This window comes from Leptonychotes weddellii, chromosome 9 (genome assembly GCF_054177405.1).
Source record: "Leptonychotes weddellii isolate Sample4059 chromosome 9, ASM5417740v2, whole genome shotgun sequence".
Lineage (NCBI taxonomy): Eukaryota > Metazoa > Chordata > Mammalia > Carnivora > Phocidae > Leptonychotes > Leptonychotes weddellii.
In genome coordinates, this window is record NC_138377.1 from 85,000,157 (window position 1) to 85,013,968 (window position 13,812).

At 37.1% G+C, this 13,812-nt stretch overlaps 1 protein-coding gene across 4 annotated transcripts in view; it reads right to left on the reverse strand.

Annotated features, from left to right (window-relative positions):
- Window positions 1-3,507: 3,507 nt before the first annotated feature.
- The window catches only part of RAB27A (RAB27A, member RAS oncogene family), a 75,332-nt gene continuing 65,027 nt past the window's right edge, over window positions 3,508-13,812 (reverse strand). For all 4 annotated transcript variants that reach the window (XM_081831104.1, XM_081831106.1, XM_081831105.1 and 1 more), the window contains one exon: window positions 3,508-5,933. In XM_081831104.1, coding sequence (XP_081687230.1) covers window positions 5,735-5,933 — 199 coding nt within the window. In that variant the 3' untranslated portion in view covers window positions 3,508-5,734. The remainder of the gene's footprint in view (window positions 5,934-13,812) is intronic.

Genomic DNA, 13,812 nt, shown 5'->3' on the forward strand with positions numbered 1-13,812 from the left:
GGACTCGATCCAGGGACTCCAGGATCATGACCTGAGCCGAAGGCAGTCGCTTTAACCAACTGAGCCACCCAGGCGCCCGGGAGGGGGAGTTTTTGACCCTACAAGGTTTGTACCAAACTGTCATTGCAGCTTTGCCCATGGGGCAGGGCTAAAAAGTGCAATGCAAATATATTATAATGAGTCTAGGGGTTACCCTGGGGCAGAGGTGGAAGAGAAGAGCCAGTTTTGCACCTGTGGCTCTTGGTCTGTTAGCCCCAGGGTCTTGGAAGCCACAAAGTCTGGGTGTTGTGCCTCCAGACTTCTAATATGTAACCTATTTATCACCTTCCCTTGCCTCCAGCTCACATCTAAATGCCTACTCTATCACTTACTGATATACTTTTTTTTCCAAAAGGGAGTTTATCTACATAGAAAAAGGCTAGATCAGAGGATATGATAGGTACTCTTTTAAAATCTGGAATATTGAATACTCTCTAAAAGGTTTTACCAATTAACACTCAACAACAACCAATAAGATACTGATTTCACTACATCCTTGTCAAAAATAATCTTTACCAGTCTGAAGTTAAAATTTATTTCATTATTATTTTAACTTGCATTTATTTAATTATGAATGAGGTTAAGAATCTTTCCAAATGTTCGAAATCTATTTTGCTTTGTGACTTGCCTGTTTATGTCCTTTACAGTTTTCTACCATGTTGATTCTTAACATCGCTTGACATATTAAGAAAGTTAGTGCTTTGCTGACATTTAGATATTGTTTCCCAATTTACTGATATTTTAAACTTTGCTTACAGTATTTTTCCATCCAGAAATGTTTTCTTTGTATATATCCAAACTTATCCAATCTTTTTTGTTTTGTTTTGGATTTTTCTCCATTATTTTTACAGCATTTTTCACATTTGAATTTTCAGCCAATCTGGAATTTACTTAAGTATAGATGACAAGGATTCCAGTTTTGTTTTTTTTCTGATAACATGTTGAATAATGCATCATTTCCCTAATTCAAAATGTCACTTCTTTATGGGTTTACCTCTGGACTCTCTACTTTGTTTATTTATGTGCCAGTTCCAAAATGTTTAAATTGTTACAACTTTTTAAATAACTGGGTTTACCTGCAGCCCTCCTCTCACCTTCTTGGCCTTCTTATGCATTGTTTCTCTGGCTATTCTTTAAAGTTTATTTTTTCAGTTTTAGAATCAGTTTGTCTAATTAGAATCTACAAATACATATAATTTTTCCTTTTATCTGATAATTATATTTACTTTTCTTCTCTAATAATTTGAGTAGTAATTCCAGAACAATGTTAACCACAAAGGCACATACCAGAAATGTTAGTAATAAACATTTGCCCAATACTTCATTGTCAACCAAGACACTGAAAATTATTTTATCCTTGCTTAATCCTCTCCCTCTCTTGTTTCCATCAACAATTATAGAAGAGTCTCAGCCGTCCTCCCAAGCTATTTACACAATTCCTTCCCAACTCTGTTTTATCCTGCTACTTAAATAAGAAATATCCTGCCCTTCTCACTTACATGATCACCCAGCATCCCCCTCTTAACTTCAATGTCAGAGGCCACATCCCTTATCTGTGCTCTTAATCCCATACCCTAAAGTTTCATTGGAGGCTTTGTTCCTTTCAGCCTATAAGCATATTCAGTGCTTTACTTTAGGTTGAATGGATGAGTAGCCAGTCTTCAAAGCTTTTTTCTTTCCAATTATTACAACAGTATACATAAGAAAAGAAAGACATGTATTCCACATCCAATAAATTGAGCTAAAATCTTGGAAATACTATTTCTTTTCACTTATCCTGCTTGAGACTTATGATTCCTGAATCTGAAAGTATGTGTTTTATCATTACTAAAAAAATCCTCAGCTCTTTTCATATATTGCTTCTTCTATTTTCTCTAATTGCTTCTTCTAGAATTCCTACTGGACATAAATTGAAGCTTTTATCTCTCCTCTGTATCTCTTCTCTTACTTGCTCTTTATCTCTGCTGAAGTCTGTGTAATTTTCTCCAACCTGGCTTCTAGTTCACTAATTCTCTCTCCAACTGTGTCAAACTTGCCATTTAACTTTTGACCATTAAGTTTTGAGTATCAGTGACTGTATTTCTCATACATGAAGTCTTTTTTTTTCATTGAAACCAATCTTTTATCTTTAATAATGTCTTCTTTTTCCAGATGTTTCAACTCCTCTTAGGTTTGTAATTTTCTTAAACTTTTACTTTATGGTCCCCATCTGATATTATTTGAAGTCCTTACGTGTAAAATACTGCTGCTTTGGGTTTACTGACCCTTGCTCATGATTGAGGCTGAGAGAGTAGGGAAGGAATGGGTTGTCATTTTTTAATTGTGAGTTCATCCTTAGTAGAGTGTTTTCTGGAAGAGTCCTGTAAAGTATGGGTGGAGATGTTCTCTCTGAAAAGATTTTGCTTCGCTTCTACTAAGTAGTCCAGAGGTATTATATTACCAACCACAAATCACTTTTTTATGTTAACTTCTTGGCTTAGCATTCTCAGACAAAAAAATAGGTACTATAAATTTGAACCCTAAACCTGTGTAAAAGGTTATACATTTCTCAGGAGAGACTGACATAGAGTGGGCCCTGGATTTTTGTCTGTTTGGGGGTGAGGGCTTCTCCATTCCAGGGCCCTACCTCTGCCATATCCAAGACTTTCTCTCCTAATGGCATGTAGTCACTAAAACTAAGCACCTTGATTACTAATACTGGCAAAATGAAACCAAAAGCAAACCACACTCAGTATCAGGTTGTTGAAATTTCTCTCTGTTGCTGCCATTGCTGTTGCCCTTGTTATTGTCTGTTTTGTGGGGGAAAGGGGTGGTCGCAGGATATTTCTCTTACTTTATTGAGAGATCAACACTACATTTAAAAAATACATTCATTATATTTTATTCGGCATTATCTAAATGTTTTATAGTGGAAGAATTTTCCAGTTATATAGTTACCAATATTGCCAAAAACAGAAGACCTGGAAATACCATACAGAAATTTCCAGTTTATAAAAATGACAATCAAAACATTCCCTTTTTAGATTGTTAGCAATCTTGACATCAACTTTAAGATACAGAATGTACTTCTCAGATTTCCTAATTTCTTACATAAACCACAAACATATGTGAGCCTGTCTAAACATTTTTGAAGCTGTTTTTATTTTCAAATTCTACTCCTCTTTGAACATTAACAGACTCCTATTTGAAAACTCATTCATTTGACCCTGCTGCCACTTAAGTCCTTTGTGCAGTTCACCAATAACCTACTGTGTAGTGGCAACACAATTTTGAAGAAAGCTGCCTGAGTCCCATTTGTCATGGAGCTTATATCTTTTTTTTTTAAAGATTTATTTATTTATCTGAGAGAGAGAGCACAAGTGGGAAGGGCAGAAGGAGAGGTAGAATCTCAAGCAGAGTCCATGCTGAGCAGAATCCCCAGAATACCTCAGAAGGAGAAGTATAATGAAGTCATATTCACACACCAACTTGGCAGACTAGACCACTTTTTAATTATAAGCTTAATTGGCACAAAGTTCACTGAGGATACACTTTACTTTTACACAGTCTTATAAATAGAAAAATACATTGATGCACAAAAATGATACTTTGATACCAAATTCAAACAAAGGATTTCCAAAGACAATACAGGTTATTTATCTCAATAATTAAGGATGGTTCTTGCATGTGCACTACATCATGTACATGTTTAATTGTGTATTATGCTTAAAGCCGATGGGATATGTAGCTAATTGCTTATTTGGTTCTTGAAAAAAGTGAAACATACAAATATTGTCTTCTTTTTAACTGCATAATAGACCATATAAAGTGCTGCCTGATACGTAGCTGTAAAATTATGATTTGCTAAACTGAAGTCTATGGCAACTTCAGAAGGCACTGTTTGTGATTAGGACCCTGCCCTTGTAATGTCTGGATCTTTTCCTTACTGGAATACACAATCCAAATGCATAGGACTCAATGACTTTCTTAGTATTTACAAGAAGTCTTCATTTCAAGGATAGAAATATATAAGATCTCATTAATCCAGCTAAGTTTTTTAAGGGAGTAGTAGGAAGGAAGTGGCAAAGAAATAGGATGGAGCACTGGGTGTTATATGCAATCAATGAATCATGGAACACTACATCAAAAACTAAAATGTATGTATGGTGATTAACATAACATAAAAAAATTAAAAAGCTATTTGAAAATTACCATGTAAAAGTAATTACTTCCATCATGGCTGTATATTTCTAATTACAGTTCTTCCAATCATTTGCCACCACAAAATACATTTATTTTTATTCTTTGTTTAAATTACAATGAATGGTAATTCTTCCTAAATAACCATTAAGCTCTTTGGAAATTTTAATCTAATTTACTTAAACCACTTTCTTTAATAAAGAAGAATTGTCCCCTATGACCTTTATAAACACCTGCCATTAAGCATATTTTAAAACTACCTTTAATTTGATATAAAGACACTGAGGCAATGCAGAGGAATCCATGACCTTGGCAAGACCCAGTGAATGAGACCCAAAGACTCATTTATTCTACATAATAAATGCCTGTGATCTAAATAAAAAATATAGGCTATTTAAGGCTTCATTTTTCTTATATTGAGTTATAGCATAAATGTAACTGCTTAAATACATCTTTCTTCTACCAAATAGCAAACATTTTATGCAATTAAAATCTAATTCCTTTAATTCCACCAATGTAAAAATAAAACAAGTTGCAAATATCAATAATATAAAGCATGATGGTGAAGACAAAAGATTAGTAGTTCACAAGCTAATTAAAACTGCAGTCTGAGGATGCCAGACCAACATTATAAATATGAAAAAAAAGAAGCTAAATGCTTACTTATCACAAATAACTTCAGCATAAGCACCAGCTATGTTCAAATGTGGTCAGCACGTAGGCCAAGTATAAACGCACAGATCACAGTGAAATACAGCCATAAAAATCTAATTCCCTGATCCTTCAATCAACACTTTAGAGCAGTAGGAATATAGCAGGGAGCTAGAAGCCCCACTTCAGTTGCTTACACTACATTATGATACCCCTAACCTCACCCCCAACCCCTTTCCTACCAACAAGAACCTCAGTGAGCATACAATTGGTCAATCCACTTTATCCAGAGTCTACAGATACAAGCATAATTTATGCTATATTCATTTTAAAGAGACTGTTTATATAAATTAATACTCAAGGACATTGAACTGATGTTTGTGTATATTCTTACTTAACATTCAAGTGGTTTAGATGGCATTTTACAAGGTCACCCACAGTACAAGTGGGTTTTTTAATTTGGATTAAAGACTGATGGGTAGTTTTATAATTTTATCTAAGATTTTGAGTGTTAGACTCTGGACTGATGTATGTTAAGGCAGGTGATGGTATCTTTAGTCATTCTACATAATAAATGCACTCTTCTGTGGCTACAAAATCCTCAATTCTGAACCATCTCCTGCCATGGGTTAAGGTTTTATAAGGCACTTTTGGCTATGTGAAATATTTCTCATAACTCTTGGGCTGAATCTTAAATATTTACAAAGCTGCAGCAAATGAATTTTAAAACCGGAGAGGTCTAAGTGGGACGGTAGAAGCAGTTTGTACATAATGCCAGCTCATCTCTCTCTGTGCCACACATATCACCCATAGGAAAGATCACAGACACGGACCACTTGAGTTACTGAGTAGCTCACTGGACTCTTCAACAGCCACAGATCCCCTTCTCCTTTTCTTCATTCAAGTGATCTGTGGAGGTGTGACCATTGGATCGGACCACTCCTTCAGGAATCCAGGATTTGTCTACACACCGTTCCATTCGCTTCATTATCAGGTCCAGGAGCGTCTCGATTGCTTCGCTTATGTTTGTCCCATTGGCAGCGCTAGTTTCAAAGTAGGGGATTCTGCAAGATGGAGACAACTCAGGTAAAAACATATGGAGGAAAAAGACCGTGACTTTTGCCCTTGATAATGCAACTTCAAAAATGAGTATAAATATATAAGACAATAAAAACACTTTACCACAGGGGCTCCTAGGTGGCTAAGTCGGTTAAGCATCTGCCTTCAGCTCAGGTCGTGATCCCAGGGTACTGAGATAGAGCCCTGCATTGGGCTCCCTGCTTGCCAAGGAGCCTGCTTCCCCACCTCCCTCTGCTCCTCCTGCTTGTTCTCTCTCTCTCTCTCATGAATAACTAACATCTTAAAAAAAAAAAAAAAACACTACCACAACAGGGTACATTAAAAAGTAGAAAAGACAATAAAATAATTGACACTGACTTCCTAATAGAAAAAAAACCTCTGGAAATTTTCATTCCCATTTCACAGATGATTAAACTGAGGCTCAGAAAGATGAAGTAATTTGCCCAGTTTCATAAAGATAGAAAGTAGCAGGGCTAGGCTTTGAATCCACACCTGCTTGATTCCAGCAGAATCTTAACCGTAAATTCTACTGGCTCCAAACTAATCTACTTTGTATGAGGATTTCCAAAACAAATCCCTTTGGCTTGCTGCACTTGGGGTGGGACTAACATTAGAGAGGAATGCAAGTTCACTGGCTGTGTTTGTCACTTGTCAACTACAGGTGGTATTCTTGGACCATAAACCTGAAGACATTCTGAAATCTACAGCATCTCAGAGTTTCTCAAGGACATCAGTCTTTTGTTATCCAAGTACCTTGGTGTATGTTTAATTTTTTAATAACTCACAAAACAGTTTCAAAACCATAAGGCTGCTTCTCACATAATTTTGAGAAATCAGTCTTCTTGCAGTGGGTTAGTCTTTGCAAGAGGATTAATCAACTTCCACATTCTTCCTGCTTCTTAATAAAGCCATGAAAACAGTGATAGAAATTTATTTTCTCAAACTATTGAGTTCATTTCTACTATTTAGTAAGAAATCTGACCAAAATGCTCTGAGATCTAAAAACTGCAAAGGAGGGGCGCCTGGGTGGCTCAGTCGTTAAGCGTCTGCCTTCGGCTCAGGTCATGATCCCGGGGTCCTGGGATCGAGCCCCGCATCGGGCTTTCCGCTCTGCAGGAAGCCTGCTTCTCCCTCTCCCACTCCCCCGCTTGTGTTCCCTCTCTCGCTGTGTCTCTCTCTGTCAAATAAATAAATAAAATCTTTAAAAAATAAAAAATAAAAAATAAAAAAAAAAATAAAAACTGCAAAGGAAAGTTGTTTGAGAACCTCAGGAGGTCCTGCAATTGAATTCAGTAACATGTTCCTTACATTTTTAGGGACTTTAAAATCCTCCGCTAGTTATTACTTTTCTTGGAGAACATCTTTGTTTTTCTGTGTTCTCCTAGCATGTTAACACCACATCAGTAACTCTGATTACAATGTCAGTTACTCTTTTATTATTTCTTGGCTGGGAGCAGCTTCCATAATGAGAGCTTTTATAGATTTTTTTTTAAACTTCCTAGTGCTTTTACAGATCTTCCCACAATTGCTTAGCTTCTCGTGTCACTAAGAAGCACATTAGGGGGTACACGTGTAGGAATGGAAGGCTATTTCTCCATTATGATTCTTCATGATGTCTTATTATCTCAACACTTCCTGTAGGAGCTGAGAGGCCTTGCAACTGGACCTCTGCAATTCTCTCCTGCTTTAGGATAGCTCTTAAAAACTGGTTGAGGAACTTGTAATTCATTTGAGCATTTATCCACCCACCTGTGAGTCTTGCAAGACATGGTTGTTCCACTGATTCTACCATGCTCATGTTCAGACCCCTCATACGGACTCTAAAATATCTTAATCAGAGAATGGTATGCTGAGCAAAATACATGGTCTTAATGTTTTTAAACCTCCTGCCTGGCTACATCTTCGGTTGTTGTCAGTCTTCTTAATTCCACCTTCATCTGCTGCCTTATCCACAGAAGATAATGCATCTTTCCCATTTCCCTGGCTACATGCAGTATTTGATTACCAAGTATTAAAAGGGCATCCTCTGTGGGGATTTAACATCTATTTGTCGAGTACTTATGATGTTATTGAGCTAAATCAATGGAACAGTGTTTGATGCTGCCATTGTTACAGGAATACTTTGAGATTGAGAATTCTCAAAATTTCAATACTTATATTTTCTTCATCCTACACTTTCTCAACTATACCATGAAGAATCATTTAATGTCTACAGAACATTTCTCATGCTTAAAAAGAAGGCTTAATCATTCTATCACCATTCAGAAATAAATTGTTTCATGAAAAAGCAACTGAAAAACTCATCTCTCTCCCCAAGAATAGTAAGCTGAAATTGGAAATGCAAAAAGAGAGAGAGAGGAGGAGGAGGGAAGAAGAAAGGAAAGAAAGGAAAATAAAGGAAAGGAAGATGAAAGGAGAGGAGAGGGAAGGAGAGGAAGAAAGAGAAGGAAAGGAAGAAAGAAAAGAAGAACTTTCTTATCATAGTAATGCACATCTAATTTTTTGAAATCCCCTCAAAGTCCATTATAAATAGCTTTCAAATTCAAATCTTGAGCCTCATTGATTTCCTCAACTGAATTTCCATTAAGCTATTTCTACTTTCCATAGTTTTTCTCTCTCAGCTCCTGAAAATTGCCCAGTTATTTTTGAGGCATAAATGAGAAATCATAGTTGAAAATCCTTTTAAAAAACAAAAATCTATGCATAGAAGTTACAAACATCTTGGACAATGGTTAAGAGCCATAACCTCTGAATCCAGGCTGCCTGGATTCAGATCCTAGCACAACTTCTTAGCAACTATATAACCCTAGCAAGCCACTAAACTCTGTGCCTCAGTTGCTTCATCCCTAAAACTAAATAGTATCAGTACCTTCTTATAAGGATTAAATGAGTTAACATTTAAAGTGTTTATATCAGAATCTGACACATATAAAATGTATCATTTTTGACATGTGTGTCTTTGATAAATTTCTTATTTCCAACACATAATAGGTTACAAAATTTTGCTTGTAATTTTGTTAACACTCAGAACACATCATCCCATAGAAAAAATGTCACTGAGTCACAGAGAGTCATAGCTCCAAGAGACCTGAGCAACATTATAAACACTAAATTCCCAAACTAGCTTACAAACTATTGATTTAATCCATAAGGTAGCGATCTACAGTACTGCCCTAAATTCTAGTACCTGGGACCATGTTTCCTTTCCTACACCAGTGATGGCTCACTCAGACCTGTCCTTGCTGAAGTGCTTCATGCTCCAAAGTATCTGCCTACCGTAAGTCCCCATCAGATTCCTCATTGCCCCAAGTGATCTTCCCCAAATGCAGAGAAATGGATCTTACTTTACTGATTACTACTAAGGTATAAAAGACTGGTGCCTCTAGCAGACCTATAAGCTATTGTCTAATATATTTACTAATCTAAGCAAGTATTTAATTGGTAGAACTTCAGGGTATAGGAGTTAAGTTATAAATTTTTAAGTCACTCGTGTTAATATTGTACATCTTTTAATAAGATGTAGTTTAGATTTAGAACTCCAAATTCAAGGAACAACCTTCTCTCCTTCAAGGATATTTTCCTGCCATTTGTGAACCTCTGGGTCATGAGACCAGGAGTCTGGTTAACAATCTTTTTTTTTTTTAAGATTTTATTTATTTATTTGAGAAAGGGAGAGAAAGAGAGCACACAGGCAAGAGGGAGAGGAAGAGGGAGAAGCAGACTCCCTGCTGAGCAGGGAGACCGATGCAGGACCCGATCCCAGGACCCCGGGATCATGATCTGAGCCAAAGGCAGATGCTTAACCTACTGAGCCACCCAGGTGCCCCAACAATCTTAATCTTTAGACTAATCATTCAGAGTCTTCTAAACACCTGGGGTAATGCGGTTTTTGTTTCTACAAGAATTAATGAATACTTGAGTTCACTCTACTCTGCTCTCCACTCTTTAAGCTGCCAGAGGAGAAGCAAATAAGATCCACAGAGAAGACCCTGAAGTAAGACTTTCCACAACAAAATGATGCTCCAGAGACAGAATGTGCCTTTGTGTTCACATTTGAAAACTGGACTGTTCAGCTTGTCCTAAGGGCAAAGGAGTCTAGAGGATGGAGTTAGTACTATTTTATGTCCACTTTTAGAAGGCATTTGGGCTACATTATCCGAACACTTCTCCATACCTGTAAAGTGGGTAACAGTGGTTCATGGGGCCATGGCAAGGAGGAAATGAGATAATACATGTTAAGGACTTAGCACAAGCCTAGTGTCCAGCAAGTGTTCAATAAATCTTAATCTAATGGGTTTTTTCCTTCTCTAAAAAATAATATTCTATTTTTCCTAAAACTTACTAGGCAAAAATTTAGTAAAATTAGCTTAAATTCAAGAGGATCAACTGTCCCCCTTTTTAACCATAGAGAGTGATACTGTTCCTTCTCTCCACATGGTGGTGCTAACGTAGCATTACTAGGGGCGGTATTGCCAAACCTTTGGAAAAATCCTGTGCAGCTAATTGTGATATCAATCCAAAAATGACCACTTAACAGCTGTTTGGAATGCATGCAGAACACCAATTTTGGTACATTTTTCAAAAAAAAATAGATTAATCACAGATTTTAAAATAAATAAAATGAGCAAAATGGCAAACTACTTCAAATCAATGATGGGGGGGTATTATCATCATTTATAGTTTTTCACCAGGGTATCTATATCCTGCTTATGCAATAGGTCAGGATCCACATCAAGCTGATTTCTATTATTTATTTCCATAAAACCAGAAGATCCTAGATTACAGTAAGAAGTTGTCAGGAATGAAAACAAGTGTATTTGATGGTTCTGTCAAATGGTTCTAGATATTTGGCTCACATGTGGATCCAGATATTATGGAAAATTTTTTCACTAAATTAAGATAGGAGTCTCACTACTTTTCATAGTCTGTTGAATGCTAAATGAACAAGCACTTACAAGAAATGGCTGGTGTGGGGCGCCTGGATGGCTCAGATGGTTAAGCGGCTGCCTTCGGCTCAGGTCATGATCCCAGGGTCCTGGGATCGAGCCCCATATCGGGCTCCTGGCTCAGTGAGGAGCCTGCTTCTCCCTCTCTCTCTGCCTCTCTCCCTGCTCATGCTTTCTCTCTCTCTCTCTCTCTCTGAATCTCTGTCTCAAATGAATAAATAAAATCTTTAAAAAAAAAAAAAAAGAAAGAAAAGAAATGGCTGGTGTATTGACTGTTTCAACCTAGGAGACTATGCCAAATGAAATCTAGATCTTCCACTGAGTTGTGTGGGGTTCTGAAAATCAGTCTTGTATGTTTAGGTTTAGCTTATGTGTGTGGTTTTAAAACATGCCCACCCAATGATACACCATTATTTCTTACGTGAAGGAAGGAGGTCATAAAGTATGCAAAGAATCAAATTATTTGAGATCAAGCTATTCATGCCACATTTCAGCTAGTTCAGACTAGATAGGACACTGAGCATTCTGCTGAGCTAAGCCACTTGAAACCCAGAAATGGTCTGTACTCATATTACTAATGTAAATAAATGTTAACACATTCTTTAATCCAGAAACTCTTGAGCACCTTCCTCATCAATAGCCAGCATCCTTTAGTGGGGAAAAAGTCATCTTAAACTTGCTGCCCTTGAAAAAGTAGATCTTAAAAGTTCTCATCAGAAGAAAAAAAAAATTGGGGTGCCTGGGTGTCTCAGTTGGTTGGGCGTCTACCTTCAGCTCAGTCATGATCCCAGGGTCCTGGGATCAAGCCCCACATCAGGCTCCCTGCTCAGCAGGGAGCCTGCTTCTCCCTCTCCCTCTGCAGCTTCCCCTGCTTGTGCTCACTCTCTGTATGTGTGTCAAATCAATAAATAAATCTTTAAAAAAAGAAAAAAATTATAACTGTATATGGTGATGGATGTTAACCAAACTTACTGTGGTGATCATTTTGCAATATATACATATATCCAATCATTACATTGTACACTTAAAACTAATATAATGTTATATATCAGTTATTCTCAATTTTAAAAAATGTTCTACCCATTCCTTTGTATAGCACATGAAATATGTACACATTCAATTATTATGCTTTCATCATATTCACAATTTTCTGTATTTCCTTCAACTCAGAATCGAAAACGAAAGGCTTGTAATGACCACCAACTATCCTGTGTGAAAAAAGAAGAGTGGGAGGGCATTTAGGTGCAGCTATTTTTACTCACCAAGTCCTTGCCTGCCCACTTATGGCTGGCACTCCCTCAGTACCAATCCCAGTGTCCCTTCCCAGACTATATCACAGCTGATTTAATCAATGTGAGAGAGAAAGTATATCCTCCTTCCTCAAACATGGATTTTCCAGTGATGAGTCATTAAGCACATTTCCTTCACCCATGCATGGCACAGTAGACAACTGCTTCATATTCTGTGCATAATGATTTATTCAACTATACTGTCAAGGAAAGTGTCTGCCAGCACGCACACCTGTGACTTGCACACCAATTGTTCTCAAAGTGCTGTCTTCAACCACCTGCAGGAGCAACATCTGGGAATTAGAAACATAAATGTCTGGGTTCCACCCCAGATATAGTGAATCAGAAATTCCCCGGGGGGGCCAGAGTTCAGGTGATTTTGATACACACTAAGGTTTGAGATCCAATAGTATCACCTCAAAGAGGAATGTTGCCAATGCTGGTTCTGTTTGCTCTTCTTACATATTTGACTTTGTAGCTATTTTTTAAAGTGTTTTGGCAACAGTGTAGCCCATCCTCATTTTGACTGGCAGGAGGACAAGTTTGGACAAACATTTGTTTTGCTCCTTTCTCTGACTTCATTGACAATCTTCAATATAACATACTAGAAAGCATTATTTTGCCCTTGTTCTAGAAAAACCTAAAAATTACAGGGAATTAGAGGTTAATATATTCTTAGTCTACTAAACATAAAATTTCTGATATCCTTCATCATACATTCAATTCACCCTTTCCATTTTTGGCTGCTGCATGAAAGTCTTATTCTCAGATTTATTTGTCCTCACAGACAGATTTATTTTCCATATTTGTACTATAACATGTTCTTTATTAGGTTTGCAAAATTTTTCTGAGACATAGTCTTTCATTCTCCAAGTGCATGTATATTTAAGAGAAGCACTATGAACCGATGACTCATTTTTAGGTACTGGGGAGGAAAGGGAGCACAATAGTAACAAAAAAATGCAAATTTATCAGACAACATACAAATGATACGAAGATGTACCATTAACCATACTCTATTTTACTACTATTAGCATGGAGATGAAGTGATCAACATAGCCCTTTAGTACACGTGCAATCAATAAAAATAGTATTAAAAATGAAAAAATCTGTGAAAATAATCATTAAACTTATATGTCAAATTTGTGAAATGCATATGCACTAAACTGTTTTTTTTTTGCTTCTGAAATTGCCAAACAGCCTGGAACTATATTTTTTAAAGATTTATTTATTTGAGAGAGAGAGCAAGTGCATGTGGTTGGAGGGGGGGGAGGGAGAGAGAGGATCTTAAGCAGGCTCCATGCCCAGCAAGGAGCGTGACATGGGGCTTAATTTCATGACCCTGGGATCATGACCTGAGCTGAAACCTACAGTCGGACACTTAACCAACTGAGCCACCCTGGTGCCCCCAGAACAGTATTTTATGCTTCCTAATTCCTAAGGAAATTCTGTTTCCATCTCTTTCCTTTCTTCTCCAATAGATTCCATTATCTTATCTGCTAATCCCTTCTCTCATTTTAACTTAACTCAGAAACCTGAGATTGAGCCCCCCTTATGAAGTACTCCCCAGAGCTTGTGAGCTGGGCACAGATGTAAGACAATCCCTGGCTCCCCAGACTCCGCCTATA